Source organism: Lepidochelys kempii, chromosome 15 (genome assembly GCF_965140265.1).
Source record: "Lepidochelys kempii isolate rLepKem1 chromosome 15, rLepKem1.hap2, whole genome shotgun sequence".
NCBI classification, from domain to species: Eukaryota; Metazoa; Chordata; order Testudines; family Cheloniidae; genus Lepidochelys; species Lepidochelys kempii.
Genome location: NC_133270.1, coordinates 27,038,207 through 27,057,099, shown reverse-complemented (window position 1 = coordinate 27,057,099; position 18,893 = coordinate 27,038,207). Strand labels below are relative to the sequence as shown.

General features: G+C 40.0%; 1 protein-coding gene across 1 annotated transcript in view; it reads right to left on the bottom strand.

The window, feature by feature from the left end:
• Positions 1 to 18,893, bottom strand: part of KNTC1 (kinetochore associated 1) — a 74,842-nt gene that overhangs the window by 16,078 nt on the left and 39,871 nt on the right. The window contains exons 36-53 of the mRNA XM_073313054.1: positions 18,225 to 18,366; positions 17,377 to 17,433; positions 14,944 to 15,107; positions 14,250 to 14,354; positions 11,907 to 12,035; positions 11,261 to 11,377; positions 10,110 to 10,219; positions 9,668 to 9,878; positions 9,008 to 9,097; positions 8,484 to 8,655; positions 8,008 to 8,066; positions 7,634 to 7,850; positions 5,460 to 5,533; positions 4,240 to 4,450; positions 4,023 to 4,132; positions 3,249 to 3,295; positions 2,032 to 2,110; positions 1,171 to 1,289 (exon numbers count right to left, since the gene is read on the bottom strand). Of these exons, the coding sequence (XP_073169155.1) occupies positions 1,171 to 1,289; positions 2,032 to 2,110; positions 3,249 to 3,295; positions 4,023 to 4,132; positions 4,240 to 4,450; positions 5,460 to 5,533; positions 7,634 to 7,850; positions 8,008 to 8,066; positions 8,484 to 8,655; positions 9,008 to 9,097; positions 9,668 to 9,878; positions 10,110 to 10,219; positions 11,261 to 11,377; positions 11,907 to 12,035; positions 14,250 to 14,354; positions 14,944 to 15,107; positions 17,377 to 17,433; positions 18,225 to 18,366 (2,213 nt within the window). The remainder of the gene's footprint in view (positions 1 to 1,170; positions 1,290 to 2,031; positions 2,111 to 3,248; positions 3,296 to 4,022; positions 4,133 to 4,239; positions 4,451 to 5,459; positions 5,534 to 7,633; positions 7,851 to 8,007; positions 8,067 to 8,483; positions 8,656 to 9,007; positions 9,098 to 9,667; positions 9,879 to 10,109; positions 10,220 to 11,260; positions 11,378 to 11,906; positions 12,036 to 14,249; positions 14,355 to 14,943; positions 15,108 to 17,376; positions 17,434 to 18,224; positions 18,367 to 18,893) is intronic.

Sequence of the window (18,893 nt, the reverse complement as noted above, 5' to 3'; positions counted from 1 at the left end):
AGAAAGCGCGGGACCCATCATAGTAGTGCCAGCAATTTGCCACAATAGTTAATAAATTTGTTTGTTTATTCTACCTGAAGCAGTGCATTTGGTTTGAAGCGTGTCAGAGGCTCCCTTTGGGATAACAAGCCTGGTGCATATCAATTTCTTTGTTAAATTGATGAACTCGTAAGTTTGCAGCGTCCAGTGGGCATAACTGGGCACTGCAAGAGGGAGGTTCCTAGGGTTGTGTCAGAGATATTGGCTAGTGTCATTCAGTTGCACAATCCAAGAAGCAGCTTACATGCCAGAGGCTATGCATGAACAGCCTAGGAGTGGGGATTCTCACAGCAGAGCAGGGTAAGGCTGGCTCCCAGAGTCAAGAATTGGAGTGACCTAGCAGGTCACCGGTCCAGATAATACCAGAGGAACATGTCACAGAAGGATGGGTAGTTCAAAATATCACTAGTGACTAAAAACTTACTGTAACTCTTACATTAGAATCTGACTCTCACACAGAGATGAAGAGAATTACACAGACACATGTAGTGCACAGCATTATGCATTTTAGACATAGTTTTCTATGAATAAAATGGGCCCTTGCCCCAGATTAATTATAAAAGAAATCCACAATCCAAATTCTCAAGAGGAGTTGGAGAGCATGGCTCTATAGGAGATAATACCTTAAAAGAATTACAATTATTCATAATTTTTCTGCAGAGGCAAATATCCTCCCAAGATGCCCAAATTTAGTGTCTATTGACTAAGGAGAAGGTGTGTACCCAAGACAAGACTCCTAAAGGGACTCTGAACATAAGGCCCATAGATGGCGAGAGGAAATACTTCAAATATCATGGAAATAACCATAATCTATACAAAGAAAGTAGTTAAAATCGGCTTCATGGCCGAGCATAGACATAGAAATTTCTCAGTCACTTTCAGAGTAAAAAATGGGCACTATTATTATGCAGTATTGTATATATAATACATGCAAGACAAAGTGTGTACTTTTGAAATAAGTTAAAAAATGGAGGAGAAAAAGGAAGGCAAAATAATAATAATTAATAAAAAAATCAACAAAAGTACTTCCCCTCAAATAAAAAACAAAAACACTTCTGTCCTAAGAGGTTTATGGAAGCATATTTGGATTTAATTGGAATATTTTCTAATACGGAAGAAAAGTCAGCTTACTTTACTTTCTCAATGGGTTTCTTAAACAGTGATTCAACCGTATCTGCATCTGCTAAGTAGATCAGACACTTAAGAGCTCTGCTTCTCTGGGCAAATGTCAACTGGTTCACACCAATAGGCTGAAAGAGAAAATATGGTTCTTGGTAAAGTACACCTATTTGCTGAATAGTAACAAAACAGGATTTTTTAAATAATTTACATATTCAGTCTAACATTCATGGGCTCTGTTTAGCACAAATGTTGTGCAGATTAACCTGGACAGGTTTCCTTTCAACCTATAAGAATTTGTTGTCCAGTTAAACTATTTGTTGAACTTCAAGGCACACTGCTGGGCCCATCTGATTTTCCAGGCTTTTAGAATGTAACAGTAAAGATGAAATAGTTATGGCCTGTTGTATTGGTTGTTTTTTTTAAATTTGCATGGACTGCTGGCTCTTGTAAAGTGGAGAAGGAACCACAGTTGTTTTAACTGTTGGGTTGGAGTTTCCCTCCTCCACTAAGCAAACATGAGCCAATAGCTTAGTGCACTATAAAGCTACCTATATTAAGTGCTCTTAAAGTTAGTCCTAATACCACCCAAAGGCAAGTTCAATCAGCAATAATTCAAAGTCCTGGAGTTCAAGGGTGAAATCCTGGCCACGAATTAAGTTAGTGGCAAAACTCCCATTGACTTCAATGAAATCAGGATTTCACACCAAAAAAGAGAAATTATTAAGTATAAAACTGAATAATTTATGTGCATATGCTAAAGCAAGTTACAAAGCCTCATAATTAACACCAATTCCTTTAAACAGATTTATTGAAGTATAATAAAGATGGGAAATCACTAAGTGTTTTTTTTAAAGTCGTCTCTAAACTTACAGATGTGGCAGATGTTGTAATTGCAAAAAGCATTCTTGAGCTGTAATCCATTGGGCGTGGTTGAAGTAGATATATAACTCTGAAAAAAAATCATTTCTTTTTCGTAAAAGTACAGCATTGCATAGCCTTTGCATTATAATACAGCATATTCATTTTATTCCAGACAAATATATTTTACTACCAATATGAGATATGGATTAACACTGCCCTACAATGTACATGACGACAAAACTGCGGACCCAGTCATGGAAACCCTTACTTCCATGCATAGTGCTTAATCTCACATGTAGTTTCATTATGAATGGGACTACCTGAGGGAATAAGTATCTGAAGATTCAAGCCTTATGTTCAGAGAAAATACAGATGGGATAATACAAGATGTGCAACATAGTTCTTTTCCATTTCCCTGGTGTTTAGAGAACAATGACTGCCCACTCTGATTTTGCACTATGTGGTAATCTTTAAAACCTGCTCAAAACTAATTTGTAAGAGGCAACAATTTAGCTTTTGTAACTTGTAATGAAGTAGCTATATGAAAGTGCCATCTTGTGGCGGTTCAATGATGAGACAGAACACAGCTTTATGCAAGCAAGCAGGCTGGTCAGCTGAGATGGGCTGTTCTGCCCCCCTGCCTTCCACCTTCTCCTTTTATTATATTTCTCCCCCCTAAGCATTACACACTGCTACCGCAAAAAGATACACAAAGGAATGTATGACGTTGATTAATATACTTATTTACCATCCTTTATCTACTACAATCCTGGTTCTCAGGCCTTGAGCCCAGGCTAAGAAAGCTTCCCACAGTTGCTGTCCCAACAATCAAGTTCTCATGGTTCATATCTAGTCCTTGTCCTTGGATAGAGCAATGTGTGCATTGCTTCTACAAAACAGTCAGGGTGTGCCCTGCCTGCTTCCAGGTGGAATAGCTAAACATGAACCCTTCACCATCTGTTCAGCCCAATCTAACATACAGCCTATTTCCACACATTATCATCAATTAATCTACAGCATCCACCTGGATGTTTAGCAGGGCAGCAGGATCATGTTTAAAACCACAACAGTACTGTGGGCCCAATACTACATTCCTTCCCTACGCCAGCATCCCATTACAGCCAATGGGAGTTTTGCCTGAGTATTGTGTTTTATCTGCTGGGAAGCCAAAACTCATTAAAACTTAAGTTAACAAAAATTGACTATATATCAGAAGACAAACATACCTCCTGAGTTCTTCATCTTCCTGTACATCCCCAAAACTTTGAGTTTTCTATAAAGCAGAAGTGGATAAAAGTAGTTATGGAATTATTTGAACTTGCAGGTTTTGAAGGGGAAAAATCATTCAAGGGCTAGATTGAGCCTTTATTCAAATCCTGCGTAAGGGACTGTGCATAACTGTGCCACCCCAGAAGGAGCACTGGAAATAAATTTTTGACTGTCACAATTCCTCTTCTGCTCTACCCCTTGTTGCTCCATAATATATGCTATCCCTTCATCAAGTGCTAATTACTCCTCACTTTGCTGACTGCTGTTTTGGAGACACGGAATGTTGAAGCTAAGGGTCTGTCATTCCTTTTCCCTGTCCATCCATTTGCTTAGGATGGACATACAGTACAGAGTATTGGACAATGAACCCCAACACTGCTCTAACTTGCACTGGGAGCTGAATTACCCCCAAGCTGGCTCCAAGATCAAGGATGTGTAAAGCCATCTTTACTATTCTCTACGTTTCCTGAGATCTGCACTAAAGACAACTAACAGCCAGACCAGAAAATGAGGGTCCTGATCTCTATACAGAGTACAAGGAAAGCTATTTCAAATTGTTCTCATCAGGAAAGACCTAAAAAGACATTGAAATGAAGTTGGTCTGAAGTCTGTTTTAGATACATCTGCACAGCTCTATCTTCTCAATGCTCACAACCCTGGTTTGTGAGGAGCTGAGAATAATAGTTTTCTATAAAATATAAAGCTCATTCCCTCATGAATTTCCTACTTACTTCATCTGTTGGTATATTTGGACACAGCCATTTTTCAAGCAATTTATCCCAGATTTTGTTCATATCCAAGTTGTTAATTTCAGCTATTTCCTTAGCTGCTGCATGAATATCTACATATATAGAAAATGCAAATGTATTTTAAAAATCCTCATCAAGATTCATTTGTAAATTATACCCATGTAGCCCCTCAGAAATTTACTAGAGAAAGTTTACTAACCTGGATAATCTCGGCTGGTTGGATTTTGAATCCTTTGGTTTATGCTGCTGTGCTCATAGAGTAAAGCAATAAGATTTGCTGGCTTTCCAGTAAGTTTTAGATGCTCTGCAGTGCTTAATTTGTGGGTTATTAGCACAGTTTCTGTGGCTGATCTCTTGTACTGCATACGTAACTTCTTCAGCAGTACTTCAGCTTTTTCATGCGATTCATCCTTTATAAAAAAATAGGGACATTTGTAACAAATCTAAATAAACTTCCTTCCATTTAGAGGCTTGGGAAAAAAAATGTTGACTATTCACCATAACATTCAGTCTGATGTAACAGTTGAACATGTAACTAGTGTATAAAGCCTGTTGCTTTTGTAGTATTTCCATCCAAGTTTCTAGACCTTTATGTGCCAAGCAGAGAGACAGCTCTCTGGAGCAGCTGCTAGGAATGTAACAGTAACAGTATTTTAATGATATTATTCATTGCCAATGTCCTTGGACAATAATGAGCACTGTGGAAAAGCCAGCAAAAGTGATATGTCTATATGTAATAGTAGATAAGAAACATTATGGGAAAGAGTTTGGATAAAGCTGAAGAAAACTTGGGTTCAGCTATAAGCCTAGCAAGCATAATAAACCTTCAATTTAAGCGTGGTTCTAATCAGAGATGTGAATTTTCGAAAAATGTCATCGTGATGTTTTATGTTCATTGTCTCAGTGACTCCACAGCAAGTTTCCCCCTCCCTCCTCTGTCCCCAACTGCCAGCCCAGAAATTCAGCCTGGAATCTGAGAGTCGAGTTAGGGATGTGCATGCTAGAAAGAATCTATCAGCAGTAAAGGTTCTGTAATTGGAACGAAATTAATCTGTTTATTAATAGAATCCAGCTCATTCTCTCATAGCAAAGTATGAGAATCCCCCCCTGGCTCCCCCAAAGAGACAAAAAACCAACCCACAACCCATATTTGTTAGAAAATAACAGATAAATGACAACTGGACAGAGAGAGTAATTCTGTTGTAGATGCAATTTTTTTCCAGTCACTTTCCATTAGTGCACTTCATATAAAAAGGGATTTATTGTTTATACTGTGGAGTTTTTTTTAATTTGAATGAAAAAAGTCTTTGGTGGTTTGATATGATGCACACTTTATAATCCAAATTACAACAAAACAAAAAACATAAAAATTATCATTTCTATATATTCAGGTATGTCCTGTGGATCTGGTGTCATTACCTTGGTTGTAGTATTCGTTAGCCATTTCTCAGCTAAATAGAGACAGAATTTCAATGCCTGAATCTGGTCAGGCCCTTAAAAAGAAAACAGTAAAGAATGATAAATATGTTTTCATAAATCCCTTCTATGGTACATAGAGCCACCTGTTTAAAATGTTTTGCTCCCTTCTCTTGGGGTTCAAAAGCATTTAGTTTAGAATATTAAGAAAATGTTTACAAGCTAACAGTTAAGGTTTTCTTGATCTAGTTTTCAATCAGTTTTCCTTAGCAAGAAAAGATGGAAAATTATCTTACATGTATAGCTAAAACATAAATGAGAAGCAAGTTCATTGTTTTAACACTTTAGGGCTGCTGGAATATTTACTTTCAAGACTCTAAAAACTATGACTTGAAATTACTCTGGTAAGTAACCAGTACCAAATTTTAGCTTTTTAGCCTTATACTTGTTTAAATCCTGTGAACAACCCTAACCTGACAGAAATTTAATAGCAAGATAAGTCTCTAACTCTTCCCAAAATGTAACTTTTCACTTTGCTTCCCACCACTGACTTCCACTTCTGCATCTGCCACTCCACCTCAGTCTTGACTTCAAAATATCAGAACACAAAGAAGACTCTCACTGATTTGTGTAACCCTTGTCCCTTTTTTCCTCTACCCCTTTACTTTGTCTGGTCTCATTTATGTTGAGGTCTCTTAGGGTCAGAGATCACTCTACGACATCCTGCCTCTATTTCCCTCCTTCAGGGCCCCTTACACAGACTCTACTTTTTCTGTGGTCAAAATACCCCTCCTGGGAGCCTGGGTTTCTTTTACTGAAAATAAACTCCAACAAAAACTCAAAGTCACAAATTACAGCCCCACAAACAAATGTTCCTCTTCCTACCCCTAGGCTTTTCTGCCTGGAGAGCTGTCATTCCCCTGCTTGTTCAGGGGCTCTCCTCCTTAGCAGACTACTCCCAGCCCTTCCTAGCTGGAGTCTCAGTGCCAGATCCCAGGACTCTACTCATTTCTAGCAGTCTCTGCTTTCCCTAATCATTCCCCAGCATAGTCTGAACAGTACATGAAACAGACAACCCTGGTGTCTCTCACCACACCCTAGCTCTCCACCACAGACCTGAACTCCGTAAGTTTTCTCCCGTCCTTATACCAAGACGGCCACCCCAGCCCTTCCAGCTGGAGTATACTTCCGCTCTTCCCAGTGGGAACCATCACAACATCCCTTCTGGGAAGCATCTTTGCGGAACCCTGGTGTCTTCTGCCACACCTCGGTGGCCTTGTCCATTCACTTCCTTCCCACTTTCAGGACAGCCATCCTAGCCCTTCCAGATGACGTACAACTCTGCTCCTCCCTGTAGGAACCCTCACAGGCTCTCTGCTGGGAGATCATCTTTACCAGGAGAGCATCCCTCGCTCCTCTGGCCGTCTCATGGGTCCTCTGGGTCCAGCTCTCCAACCCTGGAGAGGTCAGCAGGTAGGCTCCTCCACTGCTCCCCTGGCTCTCACGCATGGGGATGCCAGCCAACAAATCCCTCTTGCTGCTCTCCTGCCTTCAGCCTTTCCCCCAGGAAACACTTTCTACATCCTTCCAGTACCTTTCAGTCTCCTGGTAGCAATCATCTGCCCTTTCTGTCTGAACCAGTCAGCACTGACTCACTAGGACTCCCTCTCCTGACTTCCTTCAGGGACTTCCCCTCATTGGATCTCTCCCTGATCCTTTACAACCACCAGGTGTTGCCTGCCTTCTCAATTGACCAAATGGGGGCACCTGCTCTGATGGAGGGGAGCTGGATTTACTTCTTTCAGTGTGGCCAGTCACATTCTGACAGGTTTGAAACATGGTTAAAAAACGAACAAAACAAAAAAACCTTTGAAGTGCCATTCAAAGTTATGGCATGACAACATAAATGTTTATTAACAAATAAATAACATGTAAAACATCACCTCCACCTATATTCAGCAACTGGCATCTTTCCATTTTTCCCAGACTGGGTTTAGGAACAAAAATGGTAAATTATCTGGGGAGGCTAGATGTAGGTTAACCTCCAAAAATGCTACAAAGATGATGTTAGAAGCAAAACTAGAAAGTTGCCCATCTCATTCCCCCCTCACCTCCCAAACCAAAAAAAACCCCATCAAACCTAAAACAAAAAAACCCCAAACACATGCACACCATACCTGTTGGAAGTTCTTGTGCAATCTTGTGAGCAATAGCTACAGCCCATTCTGGATTAACTATGGATAGCAGGTAGGATTGAATGGTTTGCACTGTTTTAGTAGTTTCCTTGTTAATCACTGATGAACATCCAGCTTTTGTCAGTTCAAATACTTTTGGCTTCAATTTTTTTTCAAAGACATGCCTGGCTGCCGACATATATAGGGTATCCAGTGAAACCTAGAAGAGTATCAGGTGCAGGTTAAAAATTGATTAAGTCTGATATGTATACAATGAGGCCAACAACACTCAAAAGAAAAAACAATGCTTTTTTCCCTCAGGAAAAGAGTGAATGATTCTGAAATAAAAATTCCCCTAGACAGAGGCACAGCTTTACCTTCATTAGTTTGGAAATCAAGAGAAGAGTTGGGAAAGACTCCTCAGTAAGCTCTGCAGCTGTAAGAAAATCAGACAATGATCTAGAAAAAGTCACACTATCCCAATATAATTTCCCCCTAAGACATGAAGTAATTTCAATTTTTTGCTAGATGTAGGAATCTATTGATGAGAGGAAGGATGATTCTCTGATTAGGGTGTAAATTCCCTCCTCCTTTATACACGCCCTGTGTAACCTTGGATAGGTCACTTGTGGGCAAGTCCTCAGTTGGTATAAATTGTCATAGCTCCACTGCAGTCAAAATGACCCTTAGTTTCTCTGTGCCACAGCTTCCCACTCTGTAAAAGGGGGGCAACAGTTCTTCCTAGGAGTGTTGGAAGGATAAATACATTAAAGATTGTACATCTGTGAGGTTTTAAGATAGTACAATGAGGGGGACTGTATATAAACACAGATAGCTAGAATACTGATCGTACATATAATACTCCAGAAACACTGCGTGGTTCTAAAGAATATCAAATGAAAAGGAAGCCTGGTTTGAGCAGCTGGAGATAGGGAAATCACATGCTCTAAAATATATTGGTGTTCCAGATCCACAGGAGGGGAAGTTCTTTTATAGGATTCCAGGTGTTTCAATAAGCTCAAAGCCTAGAAGAAAAAAACAGGAAGAAAAGTTACATAACTACTGTATTTTTCTGAAGTAAAAAAACGGCCTCAACATCTGCCCACAAGTTTTGGGAATATTTTTTGCCAGGATTATTGTATAGCTATAGTGTTTTTTCCCCTCTTGTGAGCCTTTGCTGAGAAACACTACACTTCACTATTTAGTTGAATGTATTTTGCCCTCTCTACAAACATACAACTCCAACTGATGCTAGTGGAGATAGGCAAATGGAGTAATGCAAGAATCTATGTTTCAATTAGTTTAAAACTATATAAATAAACAAAGATTGAGCTAGAAGTTGTAAACGAAGTACCAGTGGCTTATTTTTAATTGTACCTGGTTAAGCTGGATACTTGTGCTATTTTCATCAGCTCTTTGTATCACTCTCAGGACATTTTCTATAGTTTCATAGTCATATGGATCAAGCTGTTCCAAGAAACAAAACAAGAAAAGAACTGATAAAATTCAGTCTTCATGGTTTTTCAAATTTTATTTTCAACTAGATACACATAATGATGAAGAACCTGAGCGCTTCAAAGCACCTTCTTATTTACTTCTGGCATTTATTACTTCCATTCTAGAAAATTAGATCACTACTCATACCATAATCTCAAAACCTTACAAAGTGGTCATGGCATTCCAGAGAGGCCAAATTATGTCAGTAATGAACAAACAGAAAGAAGAAAAGAGAGTAAGCTCCCAGGATACACTCAAGTAAATGTATATTTTTAATTGAAACTTTTGAAGAATTTCTAGGTTTTTTTTGTTTTGTTTTATTTTCAATCAATAGGGAGAAGGGGGAGAGAGAAAGAGGAAAAAAAAAGAGGAAATTCTAACACATTGTCTCTTGCAGTATTTTCTTAATTAAACTAACAAAACATTAACAGCAGTAACAAAGATCTAAATGCAGTTCTTAAAATAGCCACATTCATCAGAGTGAGAGGATAGCTATGAAAGTAGTGTTTGAAGTGACATGCGTGCTTTTAACTGTTTTACCTTGTGCAGTATTCCACTGAGGCTAATGACCAGGTCTTTTGTGCTTTTCAGTAAAGGAATTATTTTTACTGATTTGGCCAGTAGTGTGGAATGAGGCTGCTTCACAGTATCCCCTGCAGAGTCTCCTTCAACTTGATTTGCATTAGCACTCTGGAGAAGGAGTGTTTCAATGCAAAGCTGCAGTGCTGCATCACTGTCCAACATGAAAGTTCTGAAAAGGGAGAAAATGTTTTCATTTTAAATTGGCATGATTAGGGTGTGGATTTCATTATGAATAAATTCACAACAGCCAGAATTACTCATACTGCATTTTACAAAGGTGGACAGTTGTTTTTCGAGTTTGTTTATTCATAAACAGCCGATATTTAAATTGAAACAATCATATAAACACATTACTTATTATGGCAGCAATAACACAATTTTGACTTGCTTCAGATATTACCTGCAGTATTTCAATATAAGGTCTGTGTCTACATTCGGATTCTGTACCAGGGTTCTTATGAGTTCTTTCTTTCTTACTGATGGCTGCCTAAATACAGTCTGGAAAGAAATCTGCAGATACAAAAAAGGGGTAGTCTAGTAATGGTGCTTTAAATATTCTTCCACAATCAAGGAATTATTTTCAATATGCTTGGTATTACTCATTTGTACTCTTCTATTCTAACAGTTAACTTTTGTTTGTTTGAGCTCCAGAAGAAGTGGTGCTAGAACAGAGGTGGGCAAACTATGGCCTGCGGGCCACATCAGACCTGCGGAACGCTCCTGCTTGGCCCCTGAGCTCCTGGCCCGAGAGGCTAGCCCCCAGCCTCTCCCCTGCTGTTCCCCCTCCTCCGCAGCCTCAGCGCGCTGCGCCACTGACACAACGCTCTGGGTGGCCTGGCAGCGCAGCTGCAGAGTCATGGCCTGACCTGGCATTCTGGGCGGCATGGCTGTAGCGCTGCCAGCCTCTGGTACTCCAGGCAGCGCGGTAAGGGGGCAGGGAGCAGGGGGGTTGGATAGAGGGTAGGGCAGTTGGGGTGGTGGTCAGAGATCGGGGGTGTGGATGGGGTCGGGGTGGTCAGAGGACGGGGAACAGGGAGGTTGGATGGGGCAGGGGTTCCGGGGGGGCAGTCAGGAAGGAGGGGGGGGTTGGATGGGGCAGCAGGGGGCAGTCAGGGGTGGAGGGATCCGGGGGTGGTCAGGGGACAGGGGGGGTTGGATGGGGCAGGAGTCCTGGGGGAGCCGTCAGGGGGAGAGAAGCGGGCAGTGTGGGTCAGATAGGAGGCGGGGGCTGGGCCACGCCTGGCTGTTTGGGGAGACACAGCCTTCCCTAACCGGCCCTCCATACAATTTTGGAAACCCAGTGTGGCCCTCAGGCCAAAAAGTTTGCCTAGAACTTAGAAGTTTGCCTAGAAGTGCTAGAACCTCATTACCATGGGCCCCATTCAGTAAAGTATTTAAGCAAGATTCTTGCATGGGTCCTTCAAAGTGGTAAATTTGCCACAAATTTAAGTTCAGTGCACATCCTGAATGATACGTGTGTCCATGAAAAGCAGTATATTGGCATTTTAAATTAAGAATGTAACTGATTAAAACATTTAAAAGTATACTCACACCAAGTTTACCAAACTGGATACCCCACTCTGCATCAGTAATTAATTCCTCAAATTTTTGTGTCTCTCCTGCTTCACCATAGTGACTAGCAAGCTGCGCTCCAACCAGAGCTACTGCCTAAAAAAAAAAAAAAGTGTGAATTAAAAAGCATGGTCTAGTGCCTAGAAAACTGGAAATCTTGAAATCTAGGTCACTGCATGACCTTGTGCAAGACATAAATTCTGTATTTCAGTTTCCCAATCTGGAAAATGAGAATAATAATCCCTACCTCCTCTTCTTTACATTAAGAACAGAGTTCAGATAGAATGAGATGTCACTAGAAACTCCTAAAACATAACTCTGTTTTTTTTTAAAATACACATATTCTCTGTCACTCTTTCCTTCTCTTTTCCCATTGCCATGTTATCTTTTAATCCTTCCCTTCTTCCTTACCTCAAGGCCCATTCCATTCTTTAAATTACTGCCCGAAAGACTTTTTCCCTTTAAATTACTGCAGGTACAAGCTTACTTCAAATTTCTCCAGAACACTTTCAAACCTTAGTGAGGCCAACTCTAATGCACTGCTACACTATGTAGTTAACGTCTCCAAGCAGCACTTTAATAGTATGTATATGCCAAGATAAGTATACCGCCTTTTCAGGCTTACCAGAATTTTGTTGTAATTGTGTCTTGTGTTGTTTATGACATTCCAGAGATTTTCAAACATATCTTCCTTGGGCAAAATTGTGCAGTAACCCAATGCCAGGTTATGATCTATCAAACGACAGTTGAAAACCTATAGACATTAAATCCACAATAAGCATACTTTAGAAGCTGCCAGTTAAATAAATGTCCAGTTGTTATACATATCTAGTGTCCAGTTATACAAAGGTCTATTGGCCTTTTAGTTAAGTTGTATAACTGTACATTACTGGATTCACAGGTAGCCTTTTAAAACCTTGATTAAATTTAAGAAGGTTGTGAGAAATAAGAGAAAAGTACAGTAAACAGGGAGAGAGAATGCATATAGATCATACATGTCATTATTACTTTATTTCAATAGCACCTGAGGGCTCCAAATGAAATCAGATCCCATTGTACTAATCACTGTACATACACATAGTAAGAGACAGGTCTCCCTCTTACAATCTAAATAGAAAAGACAGCCAAAGAATGGGAATACTAATTCTCCCTCTTTACAGATGAGGAACTGAGGCGGAAATATTAAGTGACTTGCTCAAGGTAACATTAGATGCCTGTGGCAGAACTGGGAACTGAAATCAAGTCTCCACGTCTCCTGATTCCAAGTCAAGTGCCTTAACCACAAGACCAACCTTATTATTTAAAGCTGATACTATGCTCAGTTGGGGCCTGTACAGCCTAGATGTGGGATTGGAGAAGTAATAAAAGAATGCAGTAATGAGGCTCTGGAGTGAGCGCTCTAGTATTCTTCAGAAGAGAGGGACATGGAGTGAGGAAAATGGGCTAGAGGGGGTTTCTCAGACCTCAAATCAGAGACGGGAAGGCCCCATGCAATGGTTCTTTCTGTATACATAAGAATGGCCATACTGTGTCAGACCAAAGGTCCATCCAGCCCAGTATCCTGCCTTCTGACAGTAGCCAATGCCAGGTGCCCCAGAGGGAATGAACAGAATAGGTAATCATCAAGTGATCCACCCTCTGTCGCCCATTCCCAGCTTCTGGCAAACAGAGGCTAGGGACACCATCCCTGCCCATCCTGGCTAACAGCCATTGATGGACCTATCCTCCATGAATTTATTTAGTTCTTTTTTTTAACCCTGTTATAGTCTTGGCCTTCACAACATCCTCTGGCAAGGAGTTCCACAAGTTGTGCAAAAATACTTCCTTTTGTTTGTTTTAAACCTGTTGCCTATTAATTTCATTTGGTGGCCCCTAGTTCTTGTGTTATGAGAAGAAGTAAATAACACTTCCCTATTTACTTTCTCCACACTAGTCATGATTTTATAGACCTCTATCATATCCCCCCTTAGTCATCTCTTTTCCAAGCTGAAAAGTCCCCATCTTATTAATCTCTCCTCATATGGCAGCCGTTCCATACCCCTAATAATTTTTGTTGCCCTTTTCTGAACCTTTTCCAATTCCAATATATCTTTTTTGAGATGGGGTGACCACATCTGCATGCAGTATTCAAGACGTGGGCGTACCATGGATTTATATAGAGGCAATATGATATTTCTGTCTTATCTATTCCTTTCTTAAGGATTCCCAACATTCTGTTTGGTTTTTTGACTGCCGCTGCACATTGCGTGCATGTTTTCAGAGAACTATCCACAATGACTCCAAGATCTCTTTTGAGTGGTAACAGCTAATTCAGACCCCATCATTTTATATGTATAGCTGGGATTATATTTTCCAATGTGCATTATTTTGCATTTATCAACATTGAATTTCATCTGCCATTTTGTTGCCCAGTCATGCAGTTTTGAGAGATCCTTTTGTAGCTCTTCACAGTCTGCCTGGGACTTAACTATCTTGAATAGTTTTGTATCATCTGCAAATTTTGCCACTTCACTGTTTACCCCTTTTTCCAGATCATTTATGAATATGTTAAATAGGACTGGGCCCAGTACAGACCTGTGAGGGATACCACAATTTACCTCTCTCCAGTCTGAAAACTAACCATTTATTCCTTCCTTTTGTTTCCTATCTTTTAACCAGTTACCAATCCATGACAGAACCTTCTCTCTTATCTCATGACTGCTTACTTTGCTTAAGAGCCTTTGGTGAGGGACCCTGTCAAAGGCTTTCTGACAATCTAAGTACACTATATCCACTGGATCCCCCTTGTCCACATACTTGTTGACCCCCCACAAAGAATTCTAGTAGATTGGTGAAGCATGATTTCCCTTTACAAAGACCATGTTGACTATTCCCTAACAAATTATGTTCATCTATGTGTCTGACAATTTTGTTCTTTACTATAGTTTCAACCAGTTTGCCCGATATGCTTACCTTAAAGCATGCTTACCTTGTGTAATAAGGCCAGGACAGCAGCGACAATCACTGAAGTGGACTTTTGTTTCATAGCAATAAGAAAGCTTTTGGCATCAGCTAGCATTTTGCCATCATGTAACTATTGAAAAGAAAAAAGAAAAAAAAAAAAAGGACAGGAAAGTAACTGTTAAGGGTTAAAAAAAATCACTCTTTTACAAATTATGACTTTTGTCACTTAAGAGATATTTGCAAGTAAGTTGTAAGTTATATTTTCAGAGTGAATTAAATGCTTGAGAAACATTTCAGACTGAGAGCACTGGACACAGAAGTCCTCTGTTTATCCAGAAGAAGGATGTAATTTGGATAGTGAAACCTGCAATGTTCCCCTCACCATCCTATGGTAATATCCCTCAACCCTGATGGAAAAGAGAAGCCACATCAGAAGAGGGAAGACAGTGGAAGGGTATGTTTGTTATCAACACCCATTCAACCCCTGGTCTCCCTAAAAAGTCTCTCAAGAGTCCCAGTTAGGATAGTGGTTTTGCAATGTGAAACTGTCGTCCATTAGAAGGGGAGACCACCAGCTTGTTTCATACAGGCAACTAAACAGCTCATCAGATGGTGATGAGATGAACTTCTAGAGAGAGGTTGTGTATCACAATACCTATTCCTCAGCCATATTTGGTAGATTTACTTTCAGTGAAATTCAGCATAGGTTTTGTCCATACCTTCTCACCCAGGCACATATCCATGTTGTTTGATACACAGTGCTGAAGACAGGATCCAAACAGACAGACTATTAGTCGCAAGGCTAACTCACACTGACTGCATTCCATTAGGTTCTGAAGCAGTGCACAGATGGGCGTTTTGACTGGCAACAGGAGGTTCTGTCCTATGGAATGTTTCACCAGAAAAAAATGATTAGCTTATATATTAAGGAAGCTTGTATGTCAAGTCTAATTAAGTTTTTGACATTTACATTGAAAGCTGATTTCTCTCTCTCTACATTAAGGTATTCTTTGTTAAAAAATAATGATAATGGTGCAGATTATATTGGTAGGTCAATTTTAGCCTCCTTTACAAACTTCATGTTCAGAAGTTAATGCCTAAATAAAAAAATCCTCTTTAGGTTAACAATCAGATGTTGTTTGTCAGCTGTGGACTCTTGCAGAGACAATCAGTCATTTCTGAGCAGTTCTCTTCTCTTCGCTATGAAAGGACCTACAGGGTATTATTAGTACTAATTAGCTGGTCATCTGTATCTCAAAGTGCTTTAGAAATGAAGGTCAGTAACATTTTCTTCATTTTACAGATGAGGAAACTCAGGCGCATAAAAATAAAAATGATCTGCCCAAGGCATGCAGGTGAGTGGCAGATACAGGTCTCTTGACTCCCAATCAAGTGCCCTATCCACTGGAGGGGAGGTACCTGGAGGAGCAGCAAGGCAGCACACAGAGCCCTGTGCCCTCACCCCCCTCCCCCGGGCTGCAGGGACATGGTTCCGGCTGCTTCCTGGAGCGGAGCGGAGCAGGGGCCAGGGCAGCGCCCTGGTGCGTGCCGCTGCCACCCTGGAGCCCGCACCCCGAACCTCAACTCCCTGCCCTGAGCCCCCTGCTGCACCCCAAAAACCCTCTTGCACCCCAACCCTCTGCCGCACCCCTCCTGCACCTCCTGGGGCAGGGAGGGGGCAGAGTTGGGGTAGAGACTTCGGGGAAGGGGTTGGAATGGGAGCAGGGAAGTGGTGGGAAGAGGCGGGGCAATGGCGGGGCCTCATGGAAGGGGTGGAGTGGGGGCGGGGCAGGGGTAGCGAGGAGGGGGTGTCAGTGATGCGGCCCTCGTGCCAATGCACTAGTCCTCATGTGGCCCTCGTGGTCATTTGAGTTTGAGACCCCTGTAGTAGACAATTGCTTTTCTGTTTCAAGAACACTCTTGTGTGGGTTACCATAGAGTTGTATTATGTCAATCTTCTTGTTCAATCTGTATGTGAGGTCCATTTTTGGACAGTTATATTCATTTTAGATATATACAAATGGGCCTCTCCAAAAGTGCTGGACACATACAAGAGAGCCTCAGAGTATGAGCACCTCGGGAATGGAGGTTCTTCTGAAATGTTCTTAACTTTGAACAAAATGTTATGGTTTTTCTTTCAAAAGTTTACAACTGAACATTGAGTTAATACAGCTTTGAAACTTTACTATGCAGAAGAAAAATGCTGCTTTCCCATTTTTTTTTTAGTAGTTTACATTTAACACAGTACTTTACTGTATTTGCTTTCTTGTGTGTGTGTGTCTCTCTGCTGCTGCCTGATTGTGTACTTCCGATTCCAAATGAGGTGCGTGGCTGACTGGTCAGTTGGTAACTACGGTGTTTGTAACTCTGAGGTTCAACTATAGAAATAAAACCCTTCCATCTTCAACCCACTCATCCACATTCAACCCATCCCTGAGGAAGTGTATAGCTTTGTGACGTGCCCTGTAAGATAACCGAGGGAGGCAGGGGTCCATTTCATATTCAAGAATGAGAGATGAAGGATCGTCTTGTGGTTAAAGTACTGGATTGGAACTCAAGATAGGTTGGGTTCAATTCCCAGTTCTGTAAATTTCCTACATGGTAAACAAGTTGCTTAGGCTGTCTGTACTGCAGTTTCCGATCTTCCACTTGTATGTTATACCTCTTTCTCACCTTTTGCTTGTCTTGTCCATTTAGAATGTAAACTCTTCAGAGCAGGCAGGTGTGTTTGTACACTGCCTACAACAAGGCCCTGAGGCATTATTGTAATGCATCCGATGAAGTGAGCTGTAGCTCACGAAAGCTCATGCTCAAATAAATTGGTTAGTCTCTAAGGTGCCACAAGTACTCCTTTTCTTTTTGCGAATACAGACTAACACGGCTGTTACTCTGAAACCTATAGTTACAATACAGTCAGTACCGGTAACTAAATTAAAAGCTGTGTTGTGCACTGTTTTTTAGTGGTCCTCAGCTGTAGTTTATAACAGAGGGTTGTGGCCATGTATGGGTATAAATATTCCATATTAGTGGGAAGACTTAACCAATTGTTTAGCATTAAATAGGTATGTTCTTGCTTTTGTGGGATTAAATTAAACACTTAGTAACATTTTAGAGTATTTTACTCTTGTGCTTTTACTATGTCTTCATAGTACCTTTAATAAATGGACAGTTTGCCAAGCTTACAGAGTCCAAAGGATACATCTTGTTATCTGCAAATGAGACAAATGTTTGTGAGCAGTGCACTAAGATCTTAGCAAAGTTATAAACATTGGAAATTACTATTAAAATATTATACTTTGAAACCAATACAAAAATAAAGCTAGAAAATTAATTAGTGCCCCGTTCTGACTGTAAGAGCTAGGATCTTTTCTGTGATTTTCTTGTGTATAACTGGATGTTACTTCGTAAGAGGGGAACCATTTTCTCATCTATGCCTGAAGAAATATAAATAGATTGTTTCCATTAACCCTGCTGGAGCTATGTGTAAATTCCTTTGCCTGGATGGGACTGTAGATCTCAGACATTTTCCCATGTGAGGGAAAAAACAAAACCAAAACCACCACAGCCAAACACAATTTCCTTCATACTCAGAAAGTTTGATTTTCAGCTTACTAGTCAATTAGTATATCATTTATAAATAGATCTGACCCTATCCAAGAATGCTTATAGATAAAAAATGAAATATTTATACAATGAAATATTAAGAAAATGAAAGTGTATATTTACCATTCTACACAAGAAATAAATAGTTTTAGAATATTCAGTGTTTCTGATGCATAACTGAAAATGTAAGTCTCTTGACAACACCTAATACAATGCAAAAGTCTATTCATAATTGCTGAAGTTATCAAAAACCTTTGTTAGGGGAAGACTGGGGAATGATATCGGTTTCAAAAAAATTGTGTACTGAATTATGTATATATTCCTACCTAAAAACAGTTTAATATGAAATGGGATAAAGACTGTACACTAACTCATAACATTAAGGAATAAAGATTACCAGCAACAGGCACAAGGGAAGAAATAGTTTCATATGCAACCGGGAGCGCCATCTGTGGATCAAGAACTATTCCATCTTCACTAAAGAAATCATCGTAAGTCCATTCTTCATAAGGATCCTTATCAGCTCCAAAAGATGCTGCCTAAATTAACACATTGCAAAAAATATGAACAGGTAATAAAATGCATGTAAAGTTCCATAAAGGTATTATCAGCTAAAAAGTATGCATGATTGTAAAACTAATAAATTGCATGACATTACAGATCAAGTTTCCAAATTTAGGAAGAAAAGATGCTCATGTCTGAAAATATGTCCTCAAGATACTTGTTTTTGCTGGGCACTGGGAATGAAAGACATTCCCTACTTCTTTTGTGGGCATAACGCCCACTAATTTTGAAAGGGAGATGTTTTTTAATTTGGCTTTTAAAAACAAAAAACAAAAATCTTGTGTTTTTGTTTTGAATTTTCAATCCCATATATTTAATCTCAACTAATTCTCCATTGAATTAATGGAGGTTGGCCAGCTGCTCCTGTATATGTGTTTCAGGCACAATTTCCATGTGCATTATTTTTTGAAAAATACTAACCAGTGCATTAAAGTGTATTCATTTATTGTTAGCATTCCAGAGAACATTTGCATTTTCTAATATTAGTTTTCACAAGAACTAA